General features: G+C 41.7%; 1 protein-coding gene across 1 annotated transcript; it reads right to left on the bottom strand.

Annotated features, from left to right (window-relative positions):
- Positions 1 to 1,701: 1,701 nt before the first annotated feature.
- On the bottom strand, positions 1,702 to 7,714 carry cox7c (cytochrome c oxidase subunit 7C). The gene is made up of 3 exons (XM_067982805.1): positions 7,575 to 7,714; positions 3,938 to 4,068; positions 1,702 to 1,822 (listed from the first exon to the last, which is right to left on the bottom strand). The coding sequence occupies exons 1-2, from the start codon at positions 7,650 to 7,652 to the stop codon at positions 3,952 to 3,954; spliced, it is 195 nt and encodes a 64-aa protein (XP_067838906.1). The 5' UTR covers positions 7,653 to 7,714; the 3' UTR covers positions 1,702 to 1,822; positions 3,938 to 3,951.
- Positions 7,715 to 8,341: the final 627 nt, after the last annotated feature.

Below are 8,341 nucleotides of genomic sequence, written 5' to 3'. Positions count from 1 at the left end.
CGAAGTGTACTCACTTTGGCTGACCTACTTAGGTCATTGAAGCACTTCCTGCACTCTGTGCAGGTGACCTCCTCTGCCAGGCTTTCTTGGTGGCAGAGGCAGGCCACTTCCTCCCGCCCGCCAGCGGAAAAATCTGTCCTCCCCCTCCTCCTCACCCCATCCAGTAGGGCCTGGAGTGAGGCATCATTAAACCTGGGAGCAGCCTTCCCCCTGGGCTGCTCCATGCTGTAATTTTTCCTATTTTCTGCAGCAGTCAGTGGAGGAGTGCCCCTTCAAATAGGGCTCCTCCAGCTGACAGCCTATGCTGCGCATGCACAGTCCACCCGCTGCGCAGCTTTCCAGCAAACTTTTCTATTTCTTTCCTTCTATTCCTTTCTCCCCAAGGGATTATTTGGACAGCTCCATTAGAGATTGTGTTCATCCTTAGACACATAACTTCAAGGCCTATAACTCACAAAGCAATTCTGGGGCTTCTAGGTCAGCCGGTAGAAACAAGACAAAAGTCAGTTATAATGCCGAAACCCAGAAGCACAGGTACATGGCTGCAATTAGCCTGTGATTGCATGCCAAACCCACCGATTTCACTGGGCGCATTACCCAAGCGCTCAGTTGACCCCCCTGCTGCCCTCCTAATATCGGGCCTATATTTTCTGGTTTATTAGTCAAGGCCTCAGGATTACTAGTCCAGTAACATAACCACTACACTACTGTACCCAATATAAGCTTATTACTTAGTGGTTTAAGAGCATATATGTCAAACTAATAAAGGAAGCAGAGCTGACACTGGATTAAAATACTAACTATGGACCTGATCAATATTAGATGTGTTTGCACAGAAGTTACAACACACCAACATTTATGCACCCTGTTGCATATCTATTTCTTTTTCCTTCATCCACCTATCCAATCTAATCCAGAATGTGGAGTTTCTGCCTCACCAACCAATGGTCATTCACAGCAACCTCCTCTGGGATCTTTTGTTTCCATGTTTGTCCCATTATCACCTCCTTTTGCCTTGCACCATCATCCCCTTTGTCATTTTATCATTCCTGCCCCCCACCTTATCAGACATTTCCCTTTTGAATATAATTTTTTTTAAGCAAAGGCATTAACCATTTTAAAATAAAAATGCTAATGCCTCTAAAAAGTTCTTTCTCCAGCTAGCATGAACAAAACATTGATGACGCCTCTATTTCCAGTATCAGTATCATCCTGCAGTTTTATCAGTGAGATAACTTGTGATGGGTAAAAGGAAGAGCCTGCAGGTAAAAATATTAGAGATTGTGTTCATCCTTAGACACATAACTTCAAGGCCTATAACACTCAAAGCAATTCTGGGGCTTCTAGGTCAGCCGGTAGAAACAAGACAAAAGTCAGTTATAATAAAATCTGACAAATGTCAGACCTAAATCAAATTCCAGGCTGGCAAATTTCTCAGATTCTGATATGTACAAATCTTGTGCACATTGAGTCAGTGAAAAGTAAACAATCATTAGATTGCAGTTAATCTATTGTTAGATGCTGCTGACAGCTCAGTTGTACGAACAATTACAGATCTCCCAAAACCCAAGCACCATTCCCCAGGCCTCATGGAGCTGTCCAAATAATCCCTTAGGGAGAAAGGAATAGAAGGAAAGAAATAAAAAAGTTTGCACTCAAAGTGGAATTCATGACAGTGAAGCACAAATTAACAAGAAAATATTTAATTTGGTAATACTTTTATTTACAAGAACATCTCACTGAAAAGATTCACAACATTTGACGCTCATGGGGATTTAAGCTGCTCAGCAGACATCACACTATAGTTGAGATGGAGTTCCACCTGGAAAGAAAAAAAGATATCTAGTTTAGAAGCAGGAATATAAATATACACATCTATCGATACATTAACAAACCTAACCACAACATTTAAAGATCTTAGACAACAGGGGAAATATTTTACTGTAGAAAACAAAATTGTTAATCCTACTGCCAATCAGTACAGCAAGACATACCTAAAACAGATTCCAAATTAACTGAAAATGCCATTGAAATGGAAAATACATGTTGAGAAATAAGAAACCAGTTCAACGGCTAAGTTTTAACCAGCAGATTATTGTGTAACACTACTGCAAAGTGTTCCATAATGCAATATAAATGTACTGCAACATAAATGGAATCATGCTACTACAAAAGAGTATGTTCATGCTCATTTAAAACTATTAATGGTATTTTGATTTAAAAAATCACCCTCAACAGCCAAGACTAACCTAGGCATGGATGAGGGAGAACATGTAGGAGTAAAACACACTTATTTAGATTTTAAAAAATCCTTCATTGCTAATACCAAGCCTTGGGAGCGAAGAGAATAAAAGATGCAGTTTAGAATTTATTTATGCAAAGACTTCAATTCATGGTTGAATCTCTAAAGATGTACTGCTAAAGAGGGCAGGCTCCAACAAAGCATTTCCCAATAAATCTAATGTGGAGGTAATATGATACATCAGTGTAAGCTCACACAAGATACTCCATAAAATCAACAGCATATTATACAAACAATTTTAAGGTTATAACCCAATCTAGCATGTGCACTAGAAAGGTTTGCTTTTCCAGATTGCTTTGACACTATGTACTGCAGATTTTGATGCTATTAAAGTTGCCTCTGATTCTATTGTCAATTACCTTAAATCTTTGTTCTCTGGTTACTGATCCTTCTGCCACTGGAAACAGTTTCTCCTTATTTACTCAAAAGACTTTGAAAGTCTCTTTCAAATCTGCCCTTCGCCTTCTCTGCTCAGAGAACAATGCCAGATTCTCTAGTCTCTCCACGTAACTTAAGTCTTTCATCCCTGGCACCATTCTAGTAAATCTCCTCTGCGCCCATGCCAAAGTCTTGACAACCTTCCTAAAGTGTGGCACCCAGAATTGACCACAATACTCCAGCTGGGCCCTAACCAGGGTTTTATAAGGGTTTAGCATAACTTCCTTGCTTTTGTACCCTATGCCTCTATTTATAGAGCCATGGATCCCACATGCCTTCTCAACTTGTCCTGCCACCTTCAAAGACTTGTGTATGTACACCCCCAGGCACTCTGTTCCAGCACCCCCTTTAAAATTGTACCATTTAGTTGATATTGCCTCGCCTCATTCTTCCTGCCAAAATGAATCATTTCACACTTAAATTTCATCTGTCATGTGTCTGCATATTTCACCAGTCTATGTCCTCCTGAAGTCTGTTACTATCCTCCTCAGGGTTTACTGCATTTGCAAGGTTAATGAATACATTTTATTTTCAACTCCTTTGAAAAAAAAAGTACAATAAAATGACACTGGTTTTCATAATGCAAAGCACAATTTAGATGTGAATATTTAAATTTACAGTAGCAAATCATTTTCCCTTTTAATACATAATTGGCTCACATTTGACAAAAAAGTGCACAAATAACTAAACATTCTAATCTTTGAGAGAGAGAGAGAGAGAGAGAGAAACTAATCCTTTATTGGCCAATTCTGATGCAGAATGAAGCATATGACATTATCTTGACGAGTGTTTTCTGGACCACTGATAATTTTACTAGAATTCCTAACATGTCGTGGATTTATTGTCACAGTCATTAAATGGAATTGCATGAACTCAAAAACATTGCAGTGTTAACAAAAAGGTAATCACCAATCCTGATCACAAAATATTTGAATCAGCCAAGGTGCAAATGGACTTGTCTTATAACATTGCCAATTAATTTCTGACCATTCTGCATGTAATTATCAAGAATCAGGATACTTGCAAAGTGACATTCCACATCGTTAGTGTAAATGATTTATTGGTTCTGGTACATCAGCAAGCGTTTACAGTGTCACAGTATCACTCATTTCAATACATTCACATCATGTGTACCAGATACACTAATTAGGGAAAATAAATTCAAGTTTATTCAATTTTGGACAATATGCCACTTACTGAAAAATGTAGTCTCATTTCTTGGCGAATTGGTGCCAGACTAAAACAAATGGAGCAGAAAAGCCAGAGCCAAAGAACACCGCCATCATTCCCAACAGCCTCCACTTGTTCTCTACAGAGAATGGCAGGTTCTGTTAAAATAAAGATGTCCACTTATAAAAGAATCGATTGCAAGTCATTTACAGCCAAAAAAATTACCCAAATTCTCATGAAGAATTCTGAAATGCAGCAAATCTCATTATGCATCTGCATAGTTTAATAATTATGAAGACTAGAAAAAAATTCACAGTACAATGCACTACAAAAGCATGCTAACATGTTACACAACAGTGCATTATCAGGGTCTAATTTTAAGTACTTTGGAATTGCTTTTTACCTAACAGACACAAAAATTCCTTGAAGGGGTTTTTTGGGGAGGGGGGCAGGGAGAAGAGGAAGGAGTAATCACCAATCCTGACCACAAAATATCTTAGTCAGCCATGGTGCAAATGGACTAATCTTATAACACTGTTGATCAGTAACTACATGCAGAATGCCAATTAATTATTGAAACTTGCAAAATGACATTCCATGTCGTTAGTGTAAATGATTTATTGGTTCTGGTACATCAGCAAGCGTTTACAGTGTCACAGTATCACTCATTTCAAGACATTCACATCATATGTACCAGATACACAGATAAAATCCATCCCACTGGGTTACAGCTTTCAGTGCAAAACTACTTAGCGTTGTCAGGCTTTATATCAACAGCCACTGACAGCAATTACAGAATTTAGTCTGCATTACAATATAAGATTTTTATTTAAGGAACACATTTGACCATGACATATCAAGACAGCACAAGGGTTAAGGTTGCTGCAGATATACAACTGTAAGAATGGAAAAACTTTAGCAGGACATCAAAGGGAGTCTTTTTTTTTTCTGAAAGACATCTTTTTTTTTTCTTTCTTTTTTTCCTTTTTTGTGTATCAGGCCCCCCTTTTATAAGGGGGGGTGTGGGGTGTGCTTAAATACTAAAACCAAAACAAACCAAAACCAAGTGTTCAAATTAAAATTTTATTCTCCTCGTTCAGGATGCACTCCAGCCCCTGCGGTGCCCACCGGTCACGGAAAGCCTCGAGCGTACCGGCAGACACCGCGTGCTCCATTAGGACACTTTCCAAAAATTTTGTATACAATTACTTTTCAATTTTGATTAAATGATTTTCAATATTGAAATTATGGTACAGTACTAGTTTAATCCTTTAAGCAAATGTGATAAGTTTACTCATCTAAGCACTATTGGGGCCAATGAGTATTCTTGTTAGCCAGAAAGTAACATTACTTTGACAGACTTTCCTGATCTAGACCTTTGGCCTTCAAAGTTGACATTCAGCCATTGAAAATTCTTTTGCAAAGAGCATACTCACATCTCTAAGAGATGAATGAAAGAGGAACACAGAGGAAAATGCATGATAGTAACATTTGTTAGAAAAAGTTGCTTTACACAGCCTCTCCTCCATTGTTCAGGTGGGTGGGATTGCACTCAGCTGGTTCCATTCTTATCTATCCAGTTGTAGCCAGAGAATCTCCTGCAATGGCTTCTCTTCCCACATTGTTACCTCTGGAGTCCCCCAAGGATTTATTTTTGGCCCCCTCCTATTTCTTATCTACATGCTGCCCCTTGATGACATCATTTGAAAACACATCAGGTTCCACATGTACACTGACGACACCCAGCTCTACCTCATCACCACCTCTCGGCCCCTCCACCGTCTCTCATTTGTCACACTGCTTGTCCGACATCCAGTACTGGATGAGCAAAAATTCCCTCCAACTAAATATTGGGAAGACTGAAGCCAGTGTCATTGGTCCCCATCACAAACTCCGCTCCCTACCCACTGACTCCACTCCTGTCTTTGGCCACTGTCTGAGGCTGAACCAGACCGTTTGCAACCTTGGTGTCCTATTTGACCAAGATGAGCTTCCGACCACATATCCACTTCATCACTAAGACCGCCGACTTCCGCCTCTAACATCGCCCGTCTCTGCCTCAGCTCATCTGCTGCTGAAACCCCCATCCATGCCTTTGTTACTTCTAGACTCGACTATTCAAATGCTCTCCTGGCTAGCCTCCCATCTTCCACCCTCCATAATCTTGATCTCATCCAAAACTCTGCTGCCCCCATCCTATCTGGCACCAAGTCCCTTTCTCCCATCACCCCGTACTCGCTGACCTACATTTGCCCCCGGTCTGGGAACACCGATTTTAAAATGGTCATACTTATTTTCAAATCCCTCCATAGCCTTGCCTTTCCTGATCTCTAACCTCCTCCAGCCCTACAACCCTCCGGGATCTCTGCACTTCTCCGATTCTGGCCTCTTGCACATTCCTGATTTTAATTGCTCCCTAAACGCTGGAATTCCCTCCCTAAACCCCTCTCTCCTCTAAGATGCTCCTTAAACCATACCTCTGATCAAGCTTTTGGTCACTTGTTCTAATATCACATATGGCTCAGTGTCAAAGTTTGTTTGATAACACTCCTGTGAAGTGCCTTGGGACATTTTACTACATGAAAGGCATTATATAAATGCAAACTGTTGGTGTCTCAAAGAATTTCACCATCCATGAACTATTTCTGGTGTAGTCACTGTAATGCAGGCCTGTAACAAGTCAATTTGCAGTGTAATAAGATAAAGGACTAATTAATCTGATTTGAAGAGCAGCAATTAAGGGTTAATTAGTTGAAGGTTAAATTTGTCCTGGCTAACATTTAACTTTCAGCAAATCCCTCTGTGCAAATTAGCTGCTGCATTTCCCTATAGTACAACACTACAAAATTAGTTCACCAATTGTGGATCTCAGACACTGCCAAGGTCATAAAAGGTATTGTGAGTGTAAGCTTTTCTTTCTGCATCACACACTGCAGTGGTTAGGGAGGAATATGTACCACAGTCATGGAATGTCAGTCTTGGTGCTGAGAAAGGGTGGAAGCTGGAGTGAAGAACAGGGAGAAGGATATAAAGCTGGAAGGCAACACATGCAAGGACCGGGGGGCGACACTGATGGTCGGAGAGTTTATGAGGAGGCAATAGAGGAACAATTAAGGTCACTCAGTGGGGCTGGGGCCGGGGCCAAGGACACGGAAGGGGGGGGAGAGGGGGCCAGTAGTAACCGCCACATGAAAAGAGGAACTTCAACTGTGACATTGAGGAGACTTCCGCATCAGTAAAGAACACGGCGGCGCTTAGCAGACAGCCGGGTGAAAGGCCGCTCCTCCAGCTTTCAAGTACGGGGCGGCTCGGAGAGATGCCCCACCTTCCCCCGAATTAAGTTAAAACACCTTCGGTAAAAAGACTTTAAACAGACAGACAGTCACGGTTTAAGATCAGCCGACCATAAGATGGCGGCGGGCGGAGTCCGGGCCGCTCCCTCCCACCGCCATTATGACCTTTAGCAGACTGACTCGACTGCGGCTCCAATCCACACACATCCCCCCCGGGACTGCATGCGATTTAATAATCACAGTCCGCTGTCTGCTTCAGTCATCGACACCGAGCGGGCCGGGCCGTTAACGGCGGAACCTTAACGCCTTCTGGAGCCTTATAAAGTTCCCAGTGTCGGCCTTGGCCTGCGCGTCGCCAACCTGCCCTTTACCTTCCCCGGGCCCTCCTCGTAGTGCGATCTGCGGACCAGCGAGGTGCTGAAGTTGCGGACCGTGCGTGCCCACAACATGTCTCCCGATCACCGGCGACTCGAATCTTCTCCCGCTTCCACTCCCAACCGGAAATAAGGATTGTGGGTAACACGATTCAAATGGCGAGGCGAGGAATTAACTACAAGTACCAGAATGCACTGCTTTGCAGAATGCGCGCGCGCACTCACGGCAAGTTTGTATTGACTAAGATTGGGTTCTGGGATTAGGAACCAATTTTGAAAACAAGGGTCTCAATAGTTTAATGTGTCCCCAATTTACAAAACATAGAGTAGCCACCCATAATCTTTCTAAGTAAGTTGCTTGGAACAGTTTAAAATATAACAGCAAAATTGAGGTTCTTAAAACAAGTTTTTTTTCCCACTAACTTTTGTGTTTTATGATACAAAGGCACTAATTGCAATGGTCTAAGATGAATATTCATCATTGGCCCAAAAAAAGTCACTCAGCCATGATTCGAACCCTTGACTTACTCCGCCTCACTTAGTCGATTGATTCTGGGCCCAGCATTTTTCCGGCCGCAATCCTGGAAGTTGTACCAGGATCCACATTTGGAGTATTGAGGGTTAGTTTGGTCTTGTTTCTGGTCTGAAATTTTCTCTCAGCTTTGGGTATGATGGAGAACATCGATCAGGATGCTCTATGTAATTTTAATAACAATATCCTCACTGAATGGCTAAATTTATGATGTTCCTTTCTAATGCTATAT

Source organism: Heptranchias perlo, chromosome 4 (genome assembly GCF_035084215.1).
Source record: "Heptranchias perlo isolate sHepPer1 chromosome 4, sHepPer1.hap1, whole genome shotgun sequence".
Classification (NCBI taxonomy): Eukaryota; Metazoa; Chordata; class Chondrichthyes; order Hexanchiformes; family Hexanchidae; genus Heptranchias; species Heptranchias perlo.
Note: the sequence above shows the minus strand (reverse complement) of the source record. Positions and strands in the feature narration are given on the sequence as shown.

Bases quoted from the DNA above. Each gene is read 5' to 3' on its own strand.
- cox7c (XM_067982805.1), bottom strand. From the start codon at position 7,652: ATGTTGTGGGCACGCACGGTCCGCAACTTCAGCACCTCGCTGGTCCGC. The intron at 4,069-7,574 runs GTAAAGGGCAGG...TTATTTTAACAG, and splicing joins ACGAGGAGGGCCCGGGGAAG to AACCTGCCATTCTCTGTAGA.